Genomic DNA, 20,535 nt, shown 5'->3' with positions numbered 1-20,535 from the left:
TATAATTTACATATTACACCCGTGTACAGATACGCGGAAAACAATCAACCACGTGTGGCTTGATACTAGTAAATGAGGGATTTCGGCGGGATTGTGCAGCCAGCTCAGGCAGCTTGGAAGTGGTAAGCACTGCAGATACATGCTAATATTAGGTAAATAGTGCTACAGAATGATTTCGCAGTCACAGCGTGCGCTCGCTGCGCGGGCCTCAGCCTCGCAGCAGACGACACGCGCGAGCACGGTGACCATTCCAGGTGTGTTAAGCTATGGCTTCTATAATCCACAGGCCACTTGAATTGCGGCAAGCAGTGGCGACGTTGTCGTTTGCCTTCCGTTTGCGCACGGCCTGTTGCCTGCATCGCAAATGGCTTCATCTATGAAATAAATGAGATCTATGAGGAAATCCTGGCCTGGAGCGCCCAAACGAAGCGGCGGCTTTGCTCCACGCGTGCGCAGGCGCCACGGATCTCATCAGCGCCGAAGCCAATCAATTATGCAGCATATAGAGGGTACTGGGTAATCCTTATACTGGGTCGCGCCAAACCTCGGTCCACCAGTCGGTGGTGCCACCAGCCGTGCACCTCCGCACGCACGTGCAACCCTCGCTCGCACTCCGCGTTTGCCAGCCTCCTTTCTCTAAAGCCCATCAACACATCGCCCTCATCGCATACCGCCCCCGGACAGTGCGCGCGGCCGGCTCTGCTGCACCCGTGCTGCCGCCTCGGGCGCCCTGCCGCAGCCCCACTGCCAACACCCCCCGCCGCTGGACGCACACGCCCGCCGCTCTGCCGAGTAAGCAGATGCACCGGCGCCGCCGGGAGTGACTGCGCGCGTGGATATGGCGGCATGGGGGTGCCGGTGTCAGGGGCAGCCCTGTGCGCATGTGTGCGCTGGGCGTGGCCGTACGGATTGGGCCTTGCGGGGCAGGGGCATCAAGGATGAACACGGGGGAGGAGGCGGAGATGCGTGTGGGAAGTTGGATACGTTGAAGGGGCGTGCCTGGGTACGTTTGGGGGGCGTGCCTGGGAATGGGATCTAGATCGGAGCTGAGCAGCTTCCTGCTCGCGTCCGGGTCGCTTGGATTTGGACTGGACCGTATCCGCCCCCTTCCCCTCCCCTTCTGCCCTCTCCGTCTGCAGACCGGCGTCAGATGCGGCAACAAGTGCTGGAAAGCGAGACGGAGGAGGAGGAGACGGAGGAGAGCGAGGCCCTGGCGGCGGCGGAGACGGCGGCGGCCAAGCAGGGGGAAGCAAAGGCTGAGCGGGAAGAGGTGGTTTCAGCGGGCGGAGAGAAGACCGCGGCAGCGGCCGCGCCCGAGGCTGCTGCTGCAGCGGCGGCGGAGGGCGGGGAGATGGCGACGGCGGCGCCGGCTGTGGCCGAGACGGTGGCGGTGGCGCCGGCTGCCAAGAAGCCTCAGACGGTGGTGGTGACGGAGGTGGAGGAGATGGAGGTGGAGCAAATCATCGAGGTGAGAGGCCGGCGTCGAGGGAGGGAAGAGGGTGGCTTCAAATGCAAGACGGTGAAGTCTGCAGTGCCGACCGGCGGGGGCAGGAGTAAGGGGCAAACCAGAAGACTTTTGGCGGTGGGGTATCTGCTAGAGCCGAGGGGCGGGGGCGGAGGTTAAGACTAAGAAGCAAACCCAGATGGGCTAAGGCGAGGAGCATGGGGGTCATTCGAGGTTCTCTCCTCGAGTGTGCGTACGTGTCTCGTGCGTTTATGAAGCCCTGGCTTGCCCGCGGCTGTCATCCCACATGTAGCCTCTATTCGCTAAGGCGGGGCGGGTCATACGCCCTAGCCGAAGAGAGTGGCTGGGGCTTTGGGAGGGGCGGCGTGGGTAGTCCACAGAGCTTGACGGGTGCTCCGCCTCTCTTTCTTAACTATCGTATGCAATCCCCTCCTCTTCCCTTTCCTCCGTGTCTCCTCCTCCCCCCTCGGTGCTGTGCAGCCGCTCACATTCCAGTCGGCTGCACGGAACACGCAGTCCTTCCTCACCACCACACTGCCGGGTGCGGGCTGGCGGCGGGGGGCGGGCTGGCTGGCTGGCGCTGGGCCGGGGTCTGAGCGAATGGTTCGGTCCCGCGATTGCGGCGGTCTGGGGCGGGGACAAGGCTGGGGCTGCGCGCCATGCGCTGGGGGCTTCATCCACACCCCCATCGACTCCACCTCTGACCCCCACCACCTGCTGCAGGCAAGCTGGTCCTGGGCGCGGTGGCTGCTGCGCTGCTGGGGTCCATCGGCCTGGCCGTGTACCGGACCTACGAGAAGGCCAACACGGCCCGGGCCAAGCGCATGCGCCAGGTGCGGCCGAGGGGCCGGGGCCGGGCGGCTGGGGGGCTGCGTGGGCGCGAGGGCGTGGGGGCGGGACTGTGGGGAAGACGTTGCCGCCTGCCTCAATGCTTGTGCCCTTCCGCTGCCGCCCCTTCCCGTGCTAAGCAACGCGGTTCCCCGGCCCCACCTCCCCCTCCTGCTCCCTCCTCCTCCAGATCGACCGCAACCGGGAGCTGGTGGATGGGCTGAACAAGTTCCTGCTGGCGGGCAACCGGGCGGGACTCACGCCCACAGAGCTCAAGGTGAGGGGCGGACGCGGAGGGGGGGCAGGGCACGAGGGAGGGGGGGTAGGGAGGTTTGGGGCGGGGGTTGCGAGGGAGGGGGGAAGGGAGGAGGCGGTATGGAGATAGCCGCCCGCGACACAGGCGGAAGAAGGGGCATGCAGTGGGGTCAGGATCCCGCGGGTGCGAATGCGACCTCCGCCTATGCACCAACACCAGCACTGCTTTGTTGCCACCGCCTTCTCACCTGCCTCAATCATCCAACCCAACCCAACCCGATGCCCGGAATCCGTCCGCACTCGAAACCCGCTCCTTGCCCACCCGCTCACGCTCTCCCTGCCTCGCCTTCCCCCCCTGCCCCCCCCTCCTATTTTCCCCCCCTGCAGCGGCTGCAGCGGGCCAGTGGCTTCACGGCGGTGGAGGTGTTCCGCAAGTACCTGTGGTGCGTGGTGCACTGCTGCAGGGGGGGAGGGGAGGCTACGTGGGGGCGAGGGCGGCGGCAATTGGGGTTTGGCACGGGTCTTGCAATGGCACGTTGTTGGGATGCTGCGCGGAGAGACGCGTCTCCATGTCGGTCATCGGTACGCGACCACCGCACCCTCCTTCCCCTCCCTGCCTGCCTCGCCCCCTCCCTGTCATAGGTACCTGCTGCGCGAGCGCAAGTTCGACCAGGGCGCAGTGGAGGACCTGGTTGCGCTCAAGGTGGGTGCGGGGGCAGAGGGTAGCGGAGGGGGCTCGGGGCGGAGGGGTCTTGGAGGATTAGCCTGCACCGCAATCCTGCCAGCACGACCATAGGCATCACCCAACACAGCTTCCCGCAACATCCACCACAACGCACAGCCAACCCTCCGCCACCCCAACCCACCATTTGTTTAGCTAATCATGAGTGTAACCCCACCCCACCCCACCCCACAGACGGGTCTGGGTCTGACGGACGGTGACGCGGGCGAGGCGCTGCGCGAGCGCTCGGCGCGTGTGTACGACAAGTACGGCACGCTCATGCTCAACACGGAGGGCCTGACGCTGTCGGGCGCGCAGCGAAAGGCCACCTGCATGGCGCTGTTCCGCAAGGTGGGGCGCGTTGGGGGGAGATGGGTGGGGGTGGGGGTGGGGGTTGCTCTCATCACTTCCAGTTCTTGTTTCTCACTATCCCAATATGGAAGGGGCGCCGGGGGCGTTTTGGGGAGGAGCTAAAAGAACCAAAAGCAAAACAAGAGGCGAAGGCGCGGTAGTCAAACCAATCCGAGCGCGTTTATGTGGATGGAGGGCGTTGATGCGCATGTAATCCCGCGAGGCGGTGCATGGCGCAGGAAGGCAAGCTAAGGAACTGGGGATGCGGGAGGAGCAAGTGCAACACGTGCAGGGAACACCTGGGGCGCCGTTTCGTCGTGTGGCCCGCTGACAGCCCTTTCCTGGGTGTTGTCCATGCGCTGCTCGCCGTCTCCTCCTTGAAAGTGCACGGCTCCCTCCCCCCCGCCCCCCTGCCTCTCTTTCAGGTGCTCTACCTGGCGGAGTGCGAGCGGCTGGTGGGGCAGGGCGCGGAGTCGGAGGGCGGCGCCGGCAATGTGGCGGATATCGGCAAGGTGAGGCGGGGGGTGGAGGGGAGGGGGCGAGGTGCGAGGTGCTGGCGTGCTGTACGGGTGGGGCGGGGTGGGGAGGGTGGCGGTTTGGCTGTGGGGGATGGGCAGGCGGGGGCGGGTGTGGAGGCGTTTGCAGAACCGACCCAGCGAAGGCGTCTGCAGCCACCACGGCTGTGGGGGCACCAGGTCAACCGCTCCCAAGAGTTGGGGGCACCGTGTGTCTGAGTTGACACAGTTTCATGCGCCCACCAGCTTGCCGCTGGAAGACCTGGCGCCTTGGGCTGCCGTGCTGGAGCCGGGGACACCCACCCAGGCACCCACTGTTATTGGGACCTACAGTTGGGCGTATAGGGTGCCATAACGAGCAGTAGTGGCTTGGGTCTCGGCATATTTGGGAATTGGGATTGCAATGAGCTAAGCTGCCCCACGCTCCGCAATCCTGGATCCAGATCTTTGGCGCCACGCGGGAGGACATGGACCGGCTCCGGATCAAGAACCTGTACGAGGCGGAACTTGACCTGGAGGGCATGGTGATGGACACCGCAGATGAGGCGGATGAGGTGGCGCCGGGCTCGGCAGCGCCAGGGGGGAAGCAGCAGCAGGAGGGCAAGGGCAGCGACGGGGCAGGCGACGCTAAGAAGCAGTGAGGAGTGAGCGTCGTAACATGGGGGGGTGTTGAAGTGGGCTTGAGGCGTGGTGTAAGTTTGTTGTGATGCTTTGAGTGGCCAGTGGAGCTGAACGCGTCTTGTCGGCAGATGGAAAGGGGCGGGGGCAGCAGAAGGGAGTGTCGGCAAGGGGAGTCCTCTGGCGGATTCCTTGTGAAGCGCTGCAAAGCGACCAGTAACGGCGGTTTCCAGGATGTAGGGTGTAGGAAGCGGCACTGCTCGGGTCGTGTTCAAGAGAGAGCTCGGGACGTTGAGGACTAGGGCGGAGGCTTAAGTAGATGACCAAGGACGTCTGAACACGGATTGCGTGCACCGCTGATGTTGGGGTTCTTCACAGGATCTGTGGTTTGTGATCTTATAACTATGGTCCTGTCAATAGTCGCCATACTGTCCTTGAGTAATAGATAATGGTTTGAGCCTGAGCGGAGACGGGCGATCTCATGATACGGTGGACGTGCCGGCAAGCGGCGGTTCAGGGGGACCGGTATTGCGGCCGAGCCCTTCCTTTTGAGATGGGCCTTAACCCGCCGCAGGCAGGCACCATGTGCAAAGTCGACACACATGCACAACATATTGACTCATCTATCCACTGGGCGTGAATAACTCATGCAGTCTTCATTGTGCTGAGGTGTTGGTCAGCACAAAATGGCAAAACGACAGAATGGCCGTTTAGCCGCGCTCGCTTTTGCTCCCATCTAGCTAACTGCATTCTCTTGAAACGTCCTAGAACTGCACCTCTAACATGTATCAGCACGTTTATGGCGGCCGTGGGGGCGGAGGAAACAACCAGTCGACGGAATGGCACGGACAGCCACAGAACTACGGTATGGTGGCGATAAAGTGTAAAATGCTGTATAGTAAGCGTTCTCGAATAGCAGTAGGTCAAGAAAACGGCGGGCCGGGAGTTGACCGATTGTGCGCTAAAGCGGGTGCGCCTTCACTCGCAGACCCAAGGCAGCAAGGCCCTCAGAGCATGCTGATGCCGGTGCCTATGCCCATGCCGCCTGGCCCAGGCGTGCTGCTGCCAATTATGCCTGGCGCCCAACTCGGTGCAGCCCTGCACCTTCCGGTCGTGGCGATGCCTGTTATGGCGGGCTTCCCGCCTATGGGCCCTGCAGGCGGCCCCGCGTACGGCGTCGTTGGCCAGGGGCCAGGGGGCCCCGGCCCCGGCAGCACCGGCGGGCAGGGCTACGGAGGCGGCGGCGGGTACGGGGGCAACGGGGCGGCGTATGGCGGTGGTTACGGCGGAGGCGGCATCGGTCCGGGCCAGGGTCACGGGTACGGTCAGCACCAGCAGCACCAGCAGCAGCACCAGCAACACCAGCAGGGGCAGGGGCAGCCTCAGCAGGTTTATGGGGATGGTAGCAGACAGGCCAACGGCCAGGCCCGGCGCTATGATTATGACTATGCCCGACCCTCCGGGCCGACGGCGCCAGGTGGCCCAGGCAGAGGCGGCGGCGGGGCAGGGGGTGATGTGGGTCGGGCACGGCGGCCCTTCTCAGAGGCGCCACCGCCGCAGCCGCCTGGCGGTCCGGGGGGCCGGGGCGGCGATGTGGGTCGTACACACGGCTACGGCCGCCCAGATTCCTGGGCAGGCCAGGGCCGGGGCCAGGGCGCGGATCGAGGGCATGGTGGTGCGGCGGGGGCGGCGGGGCTACCGCTGTGGGACCGCGGCCGCGACCGGGAGCGCGAGCGCACGCCCGACCCAGATGAGCGCCGCTACGCGCCCGCGCAGCACACGGCGGCGGGCGGGGGTGCGGGCATGGGGCCGGCCGCAGCCAACCGGCGTGACGACCGGGATGCAAGGGGTGCGGCAGCAGATGCGGGACAAGGTGGTGGGGCAGGGCCGGGGCCTCCGAGGGGGCCCCGTGCTCCCTACACCCACCCACACGGGCACCACCACCAGGCTCCCGTGCCCGCGCCAGTGGGAGGTGGGAGGGGTCCCGGCGCTGCTCCAGCCTCGGTGTCGCCTGCAGCGGCTGCAGCGGCGGCTGTAGCGGACCCGGACTATGTGTCCCGGCAGGGGCACGTGTACACGGTGCTGGGGCGCAACGTGAAGCGCATCGTGGCGGAGCTGACGCCCAGCGCGGCGGAGGCGGAGGCGCGGGAGGGCGTGTTGCGGGAGGTGGCGGCGGCGGCGGCCGCGGCCTTCCCCGAGGCGCGCGGGCGGCTGCGAGTGGAGCCATTTGGCAGCTACGTGTGAGTGGTGGCGGGGTATGGGAGGGGGTGGCGGGGCGTGCGGTCCGGCGCTGTGCGGTCGGGTGGCGTATATACACCTACATCCTCAATACTTCCCGCAACCCCCTGCCTTTCTGTGCTCCTGCTCCCGTCCCACTCCGCCTTTCCTCAACTCCAGGACCCCAACCCGACCTGTCATTTTCGCCCTCTCACACACGCCAACTGTCCCCCTCCCCATGCCCCCTCGCCTATTTGTGCGCTCCCCCTGTGCTCCCCCTGCCCAGCTGCGGCCTGGGCACCTCCTCCTCCGACATTGACGTGGTGCTGGTGGGGCTGGCGGAGCCGTCGCCGCAGCTGGGCTTCTACGGCCGAGAGGAGCGCCCGAGGGTGGGTCGGCGATGATGCGGGGGATAGGAGCCGCGGCCGGGGGGGGGGCGCATGATGCCTCCATCAGGAGGGAGAGGGGTAGGTGGAGGAGGGGCTGGCGGTGGAGGAGGATGCGACAGACGGAGATGGCGATAGAGGAGGAGGGATGGACGGGGCGAAAGTGCAGTCAGAGGAGGGTTTGAACAGCCGTACAGCTCATACCTCTCACGACCCTGTCCTCGAATGTACCCTGTATGCACATCAACTTCTCTTCCTTGCAACCCCACTCCCTTCCCTGCCAAACTAGACCTTCTCCGCGCTCTGGTTCTGTGTCTTGGTTGGGTTGGGTTTGGAGTCAACTACCCCCTTCCCTCCCGCCCCCCACCCGGCCTGCCGTGCCCCGCAGGTGGCCCGGCTGCTGGACCGCATCACGCCGCAGCTGCGCGGCCGGCTGCGGCTGTCCAAGCTGCTGGCCATTCGGCACGCGCGCATCCCCATCCTCAAGCTCACCACGCACTCGGGCGTCAGCGTGGACGTCAGCATAGCCAGCGACAGCGGCCCGCGCGCGGCGGCCTTCATACGGCAGCAGGTGCGGGCGCGAGTGCGAGTGCGGGTGGGTCAGATGAGCAGATGAGCAGCTGAGAAGAGTGGGCGGACACCGCGCAAGTGCGCACTGTTTGTGTTTCGGGAGGCTTGAGGATGCGGGAACATGGGGAGCAGGGCAGGTGCTTCCCACGGGTGCTTCCCCATGCCTCGGCTGTTGAGCTAGACTGCTGGGTAGGCCTATGTACACTGCACGTCGACAGGTTACCCCCTCCCCGTGACGCATCCTTCATCTGCTCCTTGGCGTTGGTTGGGCTTGTGCAAAGACCTGTCTACCGCCATGGCAGTGCACCCCCCCCCCCGCCAACCACCTCCCGCCTCCTTCCTCTCGCTCCCCACCTCCCTCTGCCTGCCCCTCTCAGGCCGTGGCCTACCCCGCGCTGCGGCCGCTGGTGCTGGTGCTCAAGAGCTACATGCGCGCCGAGGGGCTGGCGGAGGTGGCCAGCGGGGGGCTGAGCAGCTACGGCCTGACCTACATGCTGCTGGCGCACCTGCAGGTGGGTGGGTGGGTGTGGCTGGGTGTGGATGTTGGGTGGGTGGGGGGTAGTTTGGTTCAATCCAGGACAGGACAGGACAGGACAGGACAGGACAGGACAGGACAGGACAGGACAGGACAGGACAGGACAGGACAGGACAGGACAGGACAGGACAGGACAGGGCAGGGCAGGGCAGGGCAGGGCAGCATAGGGCCTGCGTTGTACGCGTCTGGGTGCATGTGCACTGCCTGCATCAACCCCGCACCAGCCCAGCCACCCACCCCCCGCTACCTCGCTGCACTTCTCTGTACCATCTTTGCAATCCCCCCCGCCCACCCCCCCACACACAGGAGGAGGCCAAGCGCGGCAGCGACATGGGCGACCTGGGCTGCCTGCTGCACGGCGCACTGCGGCGGTACGGCAGGAGCTTCGACGTCAACACCATGGCCGTGTCGGTGAGGCGGCTGGGGTGGGTGGGGTGGGTGGCCGTTCATCAGGATAAAGGAGCGATTAAATCACGAGCATCGAAGTGCTGACGTGTTTACACCATTCCCAATATGAAACCCGAGACACGAAAGCCGCATGGCACTGGGGCGGAAGAGGGAGGGATGCAGGGGCGGGGTGGTGGCGATGGGCGTGGCGGTAGGGAGGGGTGGGGGATGAGGTGAGGGCTGCCGCGGGAAGGGGCTGGGGCGGTGGGTGTGTTGAGGTCTGTAGGTGGCGGGCAGCGGGGGTTTATGATGCTCGGCCCTGCACCCAGGTCATGCACGGTGTTCATGTTCCCATTCCCCTGTACTTCCTGGCACGCACCCGCAGGTCAGGGACGGCGGGCTGGTGCCCAAGGCCAGCCTGGGCTTCGGCCACGTCGACCACGGCGACCGCATCGTCACCATCGACCCGCTCACAGGTAGGTGCTGGGTGGGTGGGCGGGGGCGAGCCTGTTGGGAGCCTGTAGGCTTGGCTGGCTGGCTGGCTGGCCTGTTCTGATCTCCTGCACAGTCACGCGCCATGCCGCACTCACCCGTGTGCTTTCTTATAACGAAACAAGCACACGCACGCAATGATACATGCACGCCATATTGGTTGTTTGCTTGTGCAGTCGGTTGCACAGTGTCAACCCTTTCCCCGTTTGTGCTTTCCTAACACATGAACACACCGCACACGCACACACACGCCCGTGCTTTCCTAACACACGAACACACCGCACACGCACACGCACGCCTGTGCTTTCCTAACAAATACAAACACACACGCGCCCGCACACGCCCGTGCTTTCTTGACGCACACATACACACGTGCGCGCACAAACACACGCGCCACAGGCCGCAACTGCACGGAGGGCACGTGGCGCAGTGGCGAGGTGCTGGAGGCGCTGGGGCGGGCCGACACCTACCTGGCCGGCTGGCTGCAGGTGCCGCGGGAGGGCGTGGCGCCGGACGCCGACATCCTGGGGCCGCTGGTGTCGGACGTGGAGGCGGAGGAGCAGCGACACGGGCAGGGGCGCGGGGGCAGGCGCGCGGGAGCAGGAGGAGGAGGCAGGGGCGGGGACAGGGGTCGGGAGGAAGAGGGGACCGGGGATGGGGAGGATGGCGATGCACCGTACATACACACCACGGGGCCCGGGGCGGGCAATGGCAATGGCACGCTAACGGGCGGCGGAGGGCATGCGCTGGGCAAGCGCGGCCGCGCGTAGCCGCGTCGCTCCGGCAGCTGACCTGGCGTCGTCATTGAAAGTGGCGTGCAAGTTCATGTGTTGATACCGTTATGTGGCAAAGCAAGCATGCCTAGTGGCGGCCATACTGCTTTGAAGGTTTAGGGCCGCTAGGGCTTCTACGGTACACATTAGGAGTACGTGTACCTGCCCGCATACGCGCCGTCGCACATGGTAGAACGGCATAGGACCTGCCATAATGCATCGCGCCAATGACGTATGAGCTGATGACCGCTCCTGATGTGATGGGGGCGCAGATTATTTATGTTGTGTGGGCATGGCGTCGCAGAAAGGCGTAGGGACTGCTGGCCAGCAGGGCTAAGCCCGGGTGGCCGCTGCACATCATGCCGGTCTATTCGCATTGTCTATCACATGCGGGCGGTGTGGTTCTACTTCTAGTACTTAAGTGCCCCCAGTATTGTGGGGATTGCTGCATTTATCGAGCAAGAACTCCTGTGGAGCTGCGGGGAAGCAGGTGCTGAGACACAATACGCGCTCTGGTCAGTGGGGAGCATGCAGGGGCCGGGGGTAGGGGTTCAATTGCCATGCGCCCATGCCGAAACCTGGAAAAGGGTTCAACCGCGCTCCGTATCCATATTCCGCGCGCTGAGTTCTTGCTGCATAGATACATATCAGAAAGGAACACCTGCTCGCTGTCGCTGGCTGCGAGGGCTCGGAAACGTGGGCGCGCAATAGTCGCTGAGTCGCGCCTTTCCGCTTTCGCTGGAACTTCAGGGGCATGCAGGCCCACCTTCAGTCTCGGCCGGTGGCCTTGCAACAACGGGCGAGGCCTGCAGCACAGTTTCCATCGCACGCCGGGGCCTTGGGGAGGTCGCGCCGGAGACAGGCGGTGGTAGTATCGGCACGGCACAAAGTAGATCAAAATGCGAAGGACGATGCTTATAACCGGTGAGTATATGCGCGCGGCTGTTTCGCTTGCTGAGGATGCGCCTGCCGGAAGTCACTTTAGCGCGCGGCTCTTGATTGGGGCCGGCGGGGCAGTTTGGTTTCATAACAGCTTTAAAATGCAGCCGGCCGGGCTGGCAGGATGGTGCGGCCGCACCACAAAACCCTCGGCCTCGCGAGCAGTCGGTTCGCACGCTCGCGCTCGCACTGCCCTCGGCCTACCTACCGCCACCTCCCAACCATGCATACCGTATCCCTGCCTTTCCCGCGCCCCTCCCTCGCTGCTCCCTCGCTCTTCCCACGCCCTGCAGGAACATGCAGCGTGAAATGGGCTGGAGCCACCTCAACCCGTACGAGTACCACTGGGACCGCGGCCTGTACTACCACGAAATCATTCCCAACCTCATTTGTGGCACACAGGTAAGTGGCCGCCAGATTCGGCATGCCTTCCATCTATGCGTCTTGTGCTAGTGGCATTGAAGCAACAGAAGCAGGGGGTTGCGGTGGGATGGGGTGGGAATCGGCCACGGGGGCGAGCTTGCGCGTGGGCAGGTGCACTGGGTCAGGCGCAGGGACAGGGGCAGGGCGTTGGCACTCAGACGACACGCACAATCCACCGTTCTGCCCAAGCCCATTGCCGCTCGTGACGTTCCCGCGCTCCCTGCCCGCCCCCCTCAGCCCCGCAATGCCGGCGAGGTGGACACGCTGGCGGACAACGAGGGCATCACACACATCCTGAACCTGCAGGTGCGGCACACACGACGTTCGACACATGCGCTGTATGTTGTTTGTGTGTGCGCTGGGGACCTGCGAGGTAGTCTGGGGGTGGGTTTCAGGGGAATGACACGAAGCCTGGAGGTTGAGGGGGCTCGAGGGGCACACATGCAGCTGTGTAAGGAGCATGGCGGCAAGTTGGGTGGGCGCGCTGTGTGTGGCTGTGTGAGGGTGGCGGGGAGGTGCCGTGTGCGTCTGTGGCATTTGGAAAAGGGGGGCGCAAGTGGGGGAATGGGGGGCCTCCTCTCCGTCGGCTCCGACCCCTTCACCCCCTTCCTGCACAACCCCTGCCCCTGCCTCCGCCTCTGCCTCCCCCAGGAGGACAAGGACATGCACTACTGGGGCGTCAAGATTGAGGACATCCGGCGGGCCTGTGCCAAACACTCCATCAACCACATGCGCCGGCCGGTGAGGGTGGATGTGGGGAGTGAGCGAAGGAGAGATGGGCGAGAGAGGGAGAGGGAAGGACTGGGGAGGAGCTGTGTGTCCCTTACGAGGGAACATGGGCACAGGTTCGTGGAATGGATTCACCGCATAGCCACACATACCGGTAGTCCTTGCGCTTACTTTCCTTGTGCTCCGTGTGCTCTTTAACACACGTATCGCATCGCGTACGCGCTCCTGGTGTTCTTCCACACACACACATGATCTGGCAGAGTAACCGTGGAAACCGTAGTCTCACACACACACACACACACACACACACACACACACACACACACACACACACACACACACACACATGCCCCCCTTCACACACCCAGGCCAAGGACTTTGACAAGGGCAGTCTGCGTAAGGCCATCCCGGGGGCTGTACACACACTGGCGGGAGCCATGGCGGGAGGCGGCAGGTGCGTATGTGTGCGTATGTTTGCGTGTGTGTATGCGCATAGGGCCGTGGAGAAGGTGGCGTATTTCCCATGCGCTTGGAAGCAGCGGCAGCAGGATTTTGTATGCCCCATGGGTGCACGGTCGGTGGCGCGCCTTGGGCTCGGGCTGGGCCTGTCAACCTCATGACACGCGCCGGTGGCCCCACGTCGCGTTTGCTGCGCTGCTCTCGCCCTCTCCCCCTTTAGTTGGGTTTAGTGGGGTTTAAAATCAACTACGTCCTCCCCCGTGCATTGGTACGCCACCACTCATCTCCGCCTGCTGTGTTGCCCGCTTCCCTAACAGCCCAACCCTCCTTGACCCCGCCTCCCAGGGTGTACGTGCACTGTACGGCGGGTCTGGGCCGCGCGCCGGGCGTGTGCATCGCCTATCTCTACTGGTGGGGCACTAACGGGGCCTTGTGTGTCGGGGGAAGGGCTGGCGGAGGACGTGGGTTGAGGCCCTTACTGGTGCTGGTGGTGTGTATAGAGGAAGGGAGTTCACTGGATGGCGAGGATGGTGTTGGGCGTTGTTGAAGTGGTGGTGGGATGTTAGCCCGCTGCTGGCCCGCCACCTTGCCCGCGCGGTGCTGAGTCTCCTGTCTCTGTGCTTTCCTGACGCACAGGTTCACAGACATGCAGCTGGATGAGGCCTACTCGCACCTCACCACCATCCGCCCCTGCGGCCCCAAGCGCGACGCCATCCGCGGCGCCACCTACGACGTCCTGGTCGGCTCCGGCGTGCCCCACAACGCCCACAACAGCAACGGCCACCACGGCCACCACGGGGGACACGGCGGTCACGGCGGGCCGCAGGTGGCGCACGCGCCGCCGCTGCCGTTCGAGTCGCTGCCGGAGCAGGCGTATGCGACGCTGTCGGAGGACGACCGGTTCGCGCTGCAGTACCGCGTGCTCAAGGGGCTGTGCTGAGCGAAGCTGGGGCGAGCTGGGAGCTGCGGTGCTGAGGGGGCTGCGGTGATGTGGCTGGGGTTGCTGAGCCTGCTGTGCTGAGTGTGCTGAGTGGCAAGGTGGGGTGTGTGCTGTCCTGGGTAGCGGATTGCTGTGTAGCAGGTTGGTAGCGGCTGGGCTGATAGCTGGGGCCGGAGTGCAGGAGGCCGTGTGTTCGGCGCTGCGCTCCCGTGTTTGTACAGTTTGTGGGATCAGGCGTGTTGTCGATGCACACCCGTTCATTGTTTCGAATGAACTGCAATACATCAAACCCCTTCGAGCCCAGGGCTGCTGTTAGGCTCTGCACTCGTGGAGGTGTTGCTGTGGCGTGTGTCTGCAATCTCACATGGCGACAAGTTGTCGAACTACATTACAAGTTTGAAGGGCCATAGTGTGATGGGTCGGGCTGTGTGCAGTGGGTGTTGCGGCGTACTGGCGTGGACGCGAACGTGTCCGAATCCTCGTTGCATGTGGGCGGCGGCGCTGTCATGTGTCGCACATGCGACGAACGGGTGTCAGGTGTGAAGTGTATAGCAGAAATGAGCAAACCAGTGTCCTGGGTCATGGTCATGTATGTATGATCCCGGAGTAATGAGCCCTTGTCAAATCGGTTTTCGTCAGTCGGTTCGGTTGGGGTCTGGATTCCTATCCCCCCATGTACAATCCACCCCATCATCAGTACTACGCATTGCAGTCAAAAGTCTACCGTTATGGGAGCCTTGTAAGGACTTGGATACGGTTACACTCTCTTCCTCTTGCCGTACCGCGGTACTGCGTGCGTGCGTGCGTCGACAAAAAGTGCCAAACTGGCGCAAACCGCGAGTGCCACGTATTATTAATTGCTATTCCCTATTTTAGAAAAATAGGCGGCAGGGAAAACTCGGCCGGAGCGAGAAGCGACCTCGTGAGTCCATGGACATCTTGACTTTCTTCAGTCCGCGAGTATAGCTCTCGGCCCCTAAATATCTTACATCCATGTATCAAAACATGTCGACGACAAGCGTCTTGGGGCAAGAATGTCGAAATTGTTTGCAACAGCCAAACCATGCGTCCCCGAGCCTTAAATGTGTCGCGGCCCGGGAGCCCGCGCCCGAGCCCGGCTAGCCGTTTGCGGTGCTTGAGTGGGATGTGGGTGAGGTGCATTTGGGATATCATGGACCGTGAAGTGGCGTGGGTAAGGTGGCGTGGCGTGGCGGGGACAGGGCATGTCGGTGCCTCGGCACGGCGTTGGCATAGTATAGTAGTGGCCAGTCCGGCTGGATGGGCTTGCAAGGGTGCTGTTCATGTCGCCGGTGCCATCGTCACATCCCTTGCGCTACATGGGGCTCAGCCCATTTTCCAGCTGTACAAAGCTGACACCCCTTGTTGGGTTTGGGTGCCGCGCATCTACACAGGTGTAGACGTTTTTGGCCGGTTTTGGCGCAAAAATGGGGGAAGCGTAGACGTTTGGGGGGGCTTGGGGGCTTAAGTGTAGATGCCGCGGTCAGGGTCATCTACGCATGTGTAGATGCCGGGTGCCTGAGGGCATCTACAAGATACGAGCACTGGGAGCAGTTGAGCGCGCGCGGTCGGGGAGGAAATGGGTGGGCTCCCGCCGGTGGCATTCGGGCTTCGCCTGGGACTTGGCTCGGGTACGCGTGGGATGAGTGCGGACGAAGGGTTGGGGTGGGTGGGGATGCGGTGGGGATGAGGGGGGTGGGGTGTGCTTGGGGATGGGAGGTGCGGGGGTGGGTGGATGGGTGAATGGGTTTGGGGGGTGGGGGTGGGGTGGGTGTGCGATGGGACAGTGGGGGTGGGGGGGGGGGGGGGTTGGAGTGGCGTCTGCGACGGCACGCGCCCGGCATCAAGCTCTTCTACAAGGCCCTACATCCAGACCCGTCTCCGCCACCCAGGCTCTGGCCAACCCGCCTTCGCATCGCCCCCATCGCATCCACGCATCCATGCCCCAGTGGGCGCGCACTCATGCGTGTGCGCGTCCTCGCCAGCAGGGTAGCGAGGGAGCCGTTCGGCGGCCCGCGCCCTGCTCGCACCCACCCACCCATCCCGCCGCTTCATCTCCCCGCCCATGCCACGGCCGCCCCATCTCACGCCGAGCCCATGCACTCTTGCCACTTAACACTGCCGCCCTCCCTCCTTTCTCCCTCTTTCTTCCTTTGTCAAGCCGCGCGCGGGATCCCATAGCCTTGTACTGCCCTGCTTCGCTACTTCCACGACTTCTACTCATACTCGCCGCCTTGCCATCCCCCACATGTCCGTCGCGCCCGGCTGCTGGACGCTTCTACCTGGCGCTTCCTCGTTCACATCCAGGTGAGTATGTTAGTATAAGCTTGCAACTAGTTGGGCGACGGGGTCCGCGCGCGGCTCGCACTGTTGACATGACTTCGGAGCTGCTCTGGACTGCTCCTTCCACCTGCCGCTACATTGCCCAAGCCCGCCCGACTACATACGGTGATGTACAACGACGCGATTTTGCAGCTGCAGTTCTCTTTGCAGCGCGACTGTTTCCTTACGGGATTGCTTCAACGTTAACACCCAGGCTCTGCCGTGTGTTTCCGGTTGCTGTTGTCTCCTCCCTCTGTGTGCCTGTGCCCATATTACCCCGTCCCGTCCCGCTCTCCCTAGCGCCTACAGGCTCCGGATGGCCTCTCCTGCGTGAGGGCACCCGGATTGGCAGGGCTGTGGGGAGCCGTCCGCGGCCCGCACCCTGCCTCTCCCCTAACCACCCCCCTCCCCCTGTCCCTGTGCCCCCTGGCCATCGTGTGGCCCCATGCCGATGCGTGCTTGCCTCTATTTAATTGCCCGCTGCCTGTTTTCCCCTCTCTCTTGCCACCCAGGCTCCTGCACATAGAATACTGTTGCTTTTTTCGCTCGCGCGCCTTTCCGCTCACACCGTTTGCCTTTTCCCTTTTTGCACATGCGCACGTCCCGCCCTGGCGCTGGTCTCCTCCTCGGCGCCCGGGCTCCCTTGATGTCTTCTAGGTGGGTATTCAACGTGTGCCTAGTCTGCATTGCTAGATAGAACGTGCGTGCGTGTGTTTGAGCCTGGGTGGCAATTTCGAAGGCGGCTACCGTCAGCACCGCCCACACGCGCAAGACCGAAGAGCTCATCGCCTTCTTTCTACCGGTTTGCGGGATGTTTTGCTGGGAACCTGGGAACTCGGTGCATTTCGGGAATGGGGACCATTGTCGCGTGCCACTCCGTTGTCAAGCATCGACCACGCTCTCCTCCTCGCTCAATTGCATTGGGTTTGGTTTAGTATGGGCTGGTATCTACAGCCCCCCCCCTTCTCCCATCCCTGGCCTTCACGTGGCCAGATGACTGGGTGTGTGCGCGATGCACTGACACACCTTGACCATGCCTGCAACCCACCACCAGCCCAGCCGCAACCGGCTAATTCGCAGCAATTACGCACCCATACCCACACACATCCCACACCATTCCCAGTATCTCACATACATTTGTCCTTGGCGACCGGGCCCGCGCCATGTGCCGGGCGGCCGGCGCCAAGTGCCGTAGCTGGCCGTGGGGCTTGGTAGTGCATTAAGTACCGTACAGACGTACAGCACCGCGCAATACGGTGTGCGCCTGAACAAGGGACTACACGCCACATGCGCAGTGGCCAGAAGTGGCCCAGAAGGGCTCGCGCGCCTCGGGGAAGAAAGGCACCGCCGTGTACACAAACAATCACCCGAAACACACTTGGCATACCAGTACAAGCAGGCTTAGCAGCGGTAAGCTAGTGCAAAGCGCTTGGATTGTTTGACGCCTGCGGCTTGTTGCTTGGTGGTCCGGACTCGGGACAGTTCACCGAGAGCGCCCAGGGATCCGGACATCACACGGCACAGCCGACAGCTCACACGGCGTTGCATTGCCGATGGAGGCGCCCGGCCCACTCTACGCCGACCCACATCCATGGCAGCACAACACACGAGCGCGACACATTTACCCTGCTCAAACGTACATACAGTCATGGAGACACACACGCAGTCATGGATCATTCATGCCCAATACCAGTATCCAAAGTTCACGAGAATATCAATTCCCGCACAGCCCCGCCGACCCCACCCAATGACCCAGCCACGCCCAGCCCCGGCCGCACGTCATGACATCTGCCACATTTCCACTTGCTGACAACCGCATGCAGCCCCTGGTTCTGGTTTTGGTTCTGGTTCTTGCTTTCTTTGGGATGCGAATAAAGTACCCCACACAACCGAGTACCCCACACAATGTGATGTTAACCGCGTAACCCAGGTGTACCCTACTGCTAACAACCACCACTCCAATTCACCCATGCACCACTTGTGTGCTATGCAGTTTTGGCCCTCAACAGTCAGTAGGACACGACTAGCGATTGATGTAGCATTCCTGGGCGCAGCAAATGCAGCTTCTTGAACAAGCAAAACTTCTCTATTAACATCACCACATCACCACCAACATCACGACTTCGACTTCGAGTTCGCACGCTGTTCGAGTTCGCACGCTCGAGAACTGTAGTTGCGAGCTGCTCTCATCCACGCACGAATATCGTACACACATGAGGCACATACGTACGGTAGCGGCGAGCGAACCTTCGCATACGAGCCTCTCTTGCTCTTCCCAACCTTCCACCAGTTTAGGTACGAATTACCCCTCAGCAGCGCGTCACTTGGTAACTTATACGGTCAAGACAACATCAGCGCCCGATAGCATGTGCTGCTTCCAATGCATACAGTCCGCAGTCCGTAGCAGTGTAGCAGTGCGTATCGATGGCCCAAGTTGCAGTGTCCATAGTTGACCCCAGCTCTGTCCGGGGGTTGAGGTAGTTTCGACTCCCTTCGGCCTCAGACATTGCACCAACGTGTCGTGGGCGCAGCCCACTTTTCCCTTGAGAGGGAGGGCCCCTCTTTATTGTCATAGTTGCGGTGATGCCCCCACCTTACCAAATACAGCATCCTCACCAACATCATCCAGCAACAATCCTGTACGTCAGCCTCTACATGAGCACAACGTGCCTCACATGCAGCTCTCCTTGCCGCCCGAGATCCGACTCACCACTGCACATCCACGAGTCAGCCACCATTCCTGTCCAACCCGCCTCGCACAACGCCTTACTCAGCAGCCAGGCCTGAAGCCGGAGTCCGGCATTGCGTTGTCCGGGTCCTTATCAGCACATGACAGGAATGACCGTTTCTTCCCCTCCTCCTGGTCCCACTCTTCTTGGCCCCTAGGGGCGCTGGCGGCACCGCGGTTGCCGCTTTCACTGCTGCCGCCGTCTCAGCAGCGGTCTGCAGCGCCATGCAGCGGCGTGACCAGCGGCACCACCACCACCTGCAGCCGCTGCTGTTGCTCATGCTGCTGCTGTTGCTGCTGATGTACATCGTGAGACACCGCCGCCGCCGCCGCCGCCGCACCCTGGCTGGCTGCTGCTCCTGGCCCTGCTGGCCCTGCTGGTACCATGGGGACAGGTTCTCCGCCGAGGGCATCGGCGGGTGCTGCTGGTGCTGCTAACCCCGCTGCGCTGCTGGTAGCCGCCACCGCCACTGCCGTAGCTCCCGCCGGCGCCGCTGCCGGAACCACAACCACCACAGCAGCTGCATCCATTGCCGCCGCAAGCGCCGTGGCGTCCGACTGCAGGCTGCTAGAGGCGGGGTCTGCAGCGAGCAGTCCCACCTCTGCCGAGGTCTGCCGCGACAGCAGCAGCAGCCGCTTGCGGCGCCGCCAGAAGCGCGCGAGCATGGTGCCCGCAATCATCAATCCAATGGTGAGCATTAAAAATGCCATCACCACTCCCATGGTGGTGCTTATATCAAACATCTTCATGTGCTTCCCACCACTCCCTTCTGCGCCCGCGGTGCCGTTGCGTGGCGCCGTTACTCGGGCCTCCCCTGCGCCCCGGACGTCTGCGGCGTCGCCGAGTGCCACTGCCGGTAGGCCGCGACTGAGCCGCAGCGCGGTGGTATCATCCAGCGGGGGCGGAGGAGGCGGGAGAGGTGCCGACTGGGCGGAGGAGGAGGAGGAGGAGGAAATGGATGAGGCGAGCGAGGCAACGGAGGCGAGGGAGGAGTCCGCGCCTTGGGGGGTTGCAGCCGCGGCGCCGGTGGCGCCCTCTGCGCCGGCCGCCGGCGGACTGCTCCTCGCAGAGGCTGCGGAGACACAGGCGTGATTGCGGGTGGTGTGGGTGGAGGGTGGAGGTGAGGGTGATGCAGGAACATGTTGACACAGATTGTATTAGCCCAGGGCAACGTGCCGTGGCAGTCTGCCCAGGAGGCCCGGTGGAGCCCCGCCCGCCAACTGCCCGGTGCGACTGCGACGTCCCCAGCGCCTGGAAGGCGCCAGCAACCGAATGTTGGCGTCTGGGAACACGCTGCACGGATTACGCCAACCTGCCCCCCACCCTGTCCATCGCACCAAATGTATCACCTGGCTGCGCTTTGCCCAGCACGTCGCGCCAGCTGCCAGATACTGGGGCGCGGTTGAGCACAGGTGTCCACATTTGTTGGCCATGAGCGAGCGCTAAAAGGCTAGAGAGCAAGCCTAACAGAACGTGCCACGCAATTTCAGTGCGAGCTTTCTGTGCATAGGCCATAGCGCCAAGTGAAGCAGTCCTGTTGCATAATGACTAGCTCAGGCGAACATAATCGCTACCGTGGTGCCAGCAACGAGCGTCTCGCGTAGGAGAGAAAGGGCGCGCTGACCGAGTAAGAGAGACAGCAGGGTCTTGCACGCGCGCGCTGGCGCGCTCTATAAATGCTCAAAGTACTACCATATAAAACATGATGTAGTGATACTACGTAGCTGCCAACAGCCACCATTCGGCCACGCAAGGGTACGGCACGCTTGCGCAGGCTTGCGCTTTTGGCCAAGCCACAGTGCTGCACCGTTCTTGCTGCTAGGCAACGGCCTAAAGTCCGGGAACACTGAACTGCATTCGGTG

General features: G+C 63.2%; 4 protein-coding genes across 4 annotated transcripts; 3 read left to right on the top strand and 1 right to left on the bottom strand.

The window, feature by feature from the left end:
- Positions 1–36: 36 nt before the first annotated feature.
- CHLRE_09g402950v5 (uncharacterized protein) lies at positions 37–5,359 on the top strand. Its single transcript, XM_043066095.1, has 11 exons — positions 37–254; positions 685–792; positions 1,140–1,468; positions 1,946–2,006; positions 2,189–2,298; positions 2,484–2,570; positions 2,936–2,991; positions 3,191–3,251; positions 3,465–3,620; positions 4,046–4,132; positions 4,579–5,359. Exons 1-11 carry the CDS (start codon positions 170–172, stop codon positions 4,774–4,776), a joined length of 1,338 nt encoding a protein of 445 aa, XP_042920762.1. The 5' UTR covers positions 37–169; the 3' UTR covers positions 4,777–5,359.
- A 57-nt stretch (positions 5,360–5,416) lies between these two features.
- Positions 5,417–10,672, top strand: CHLRE_09g403000v5 (uncharacterized protein). The gene is made up of 8 exons (XM_043066098.1): positions 5,417–5,618; positions 5,742–6,993; positions 7,257–7,359; positions 7,745–7,927; positions 8,304–8,438; positions 8,768–8,872; positions 9,234–9,324; positions 9,740–10,672. Exons 2-8 carry the CDS (start codon positions 5,774–5,776, stop codon positions 10,108–10,110), a joined length of 2,208 nt encoding a protein of 735 aa, XP_042920761.1. The 5' UTR covers positions 5,417–5,618; positions 5,742–5,773; the 3' UTR covers positions 10,111–10,672.
- A 54-nt stretch (positions 10,673–10,726) lies between these two features.
- Positions 10,727–14,358, top strand: CHLRE_09g403050v5 (uncharacterized protein). Its single transcript, XM_043066100.1, has 7 exons — positions 10,727–11,037; positions 11,346–11,454; positions 11,713–11,781; positions 12,127–12,216; positions 12,573–12,658; positions 13,009–13,074; positions 13,300–14,358. Exons 1-7 carry the CDS (start codon positions 10,868–10,870, stop codon positions 13,601–13,603), a joined length of 894 nt encoding a protein of 297 aa, XP_042920760.1. The 5' UTR covers positions 10,727–10,867; the 3' UTR covers positions 13,604–14,358.
- A 2,426-nt stretch (positions 14,359–16,784) lies between these two features.
- CHLRE_09g403151v5 (uncharacterized protein) lies at positions 16,785–20,496 on the bottom strand. The gene is made up of 2 exons (XM_043066104.1): positions 20,022–20,496; positions 16,785–19,744 (listed from the first exon to the last, which is right to left on the bottom strand). Exons 1-2 carry the CDS (start codon positions 20,092–20,094, stop codon positions 18,876–18,878), a joined length of 942 nt encoding a protein of 313 aa, XP_042920759.1. The 5' UTR covers positions 20,095–20,496; the 3' UTR covers positions 16,785–18,875.
- Positions 20,497–20,535: the final 39 nt, after the last annotated feature.

This window comes from Chlamydomonas reinhardtii, chromosome 9 (genome assembly GCF_000002595.2).
Source record: "Chlamydomonas reinhardtii strain CC-503 cw92 mt+ chromosome 9, whole genome shotgun sequence".
Taxonomy (NCBI): domain Eukaryota; kingdom Viridiplantae; phylum Chlorophyta; class Chlorophyceae; order Chlamydomonadales; family Chlamydomonadaceae; genus Chlamydomonas; species Chlamydomonas reinhardtii.
The sequence above is the reverse complement of the archived record's forward strand: the minus strand, read 5'-3'. Positions and strand labels throughout refer to the sequence as shown.

Excerpts from the sequence above, each read along its gene's own strand:
- CHLRE_09g403151v5 (XM_043066104.1), bottom strand. The coding sequence starts at position 20,094 with ATGTGGACACCTGTGCTCAACCGCGCCCCAGTATCTGGCAGCTGGCGC. Across the intron at positions 19,745-20,021 it reads GCTGGGCAAAGCGCAGCCAG|CCTCTGCGAGGAGCAGTCCG; the intron begins GTGATACATTTG and ends GTGTCTCCGCAG.
- CHLRE_09g403050v5 (XM_043066100.1), top strand. The coding sequence starts at position 10,868 with ATGCAGGCCCACCTTCAGTCTCGGCCGGTGGCCTTGCAACAACGGGCG. Across the intron at positions 11,455-11,712 it reads ACCTCATTTGTGGCACACAG|CCCCGCAATGCCGGCGAGGT; the intron begins GTAAGTGGCCGC and ends CGCCCCCCTCAG. Across the intron at positions 12,659-13,008 it reads GCCATGGCGGGAGGCGGCAG|GGTGTACGTGCACTGTACGG; the intron begins GTGCGTATGTGT and ends CCCGCCTCCCAG.
- CHLRE_09g403000v5 (XM_043066098.1), top strand. The coding sequence starts at position 5,774 with ATGCCGGTGCCTATGCCCATGCCGCCTGGCCCAGGCGTGCTGCTGCCA. Across the intron at positions 7,360-7,744 it reads GCCGAGAGGAGCGCCCGAGG|GTGGCCCGGCTGCTGGACCG; the intron begins GTGGGTCGGCGA and ends CGTGCCCCGCAG. Across the intron at positions 7,928-8,303 it reads CGGCCTTCATACGGCAGCAG|GCCGTGGCCTACCCCGCGCT; the intron begins GTGCGGGCGCGA and ends TGCCCCTCTCAG.
- CHLRE_09g402950v5 (XM_043066095.1), top strand. The coding sequence starts at position 170 with ATGATTTCGCAGTCACAGCGTGCGCTCGCTGCGCGGGCCTCAGCCTCG. Across the intron at positions 1,469-1,945 it reads AGGTGGAGCAAATCATCGAG|CCGCTCACATTCCAGTCGGC; the intron begins GTGAGAGGCCGG and ends GGTGCTGTGCAG. Across the intron at positions 3,621-4,045 it reads GCATGGCGCTGTTCCGCAAG|GTGCTCTACCTGGCGGAGTG; the intron begins GTGGGGCGCGTT and ends CCTCTCTTTCAG.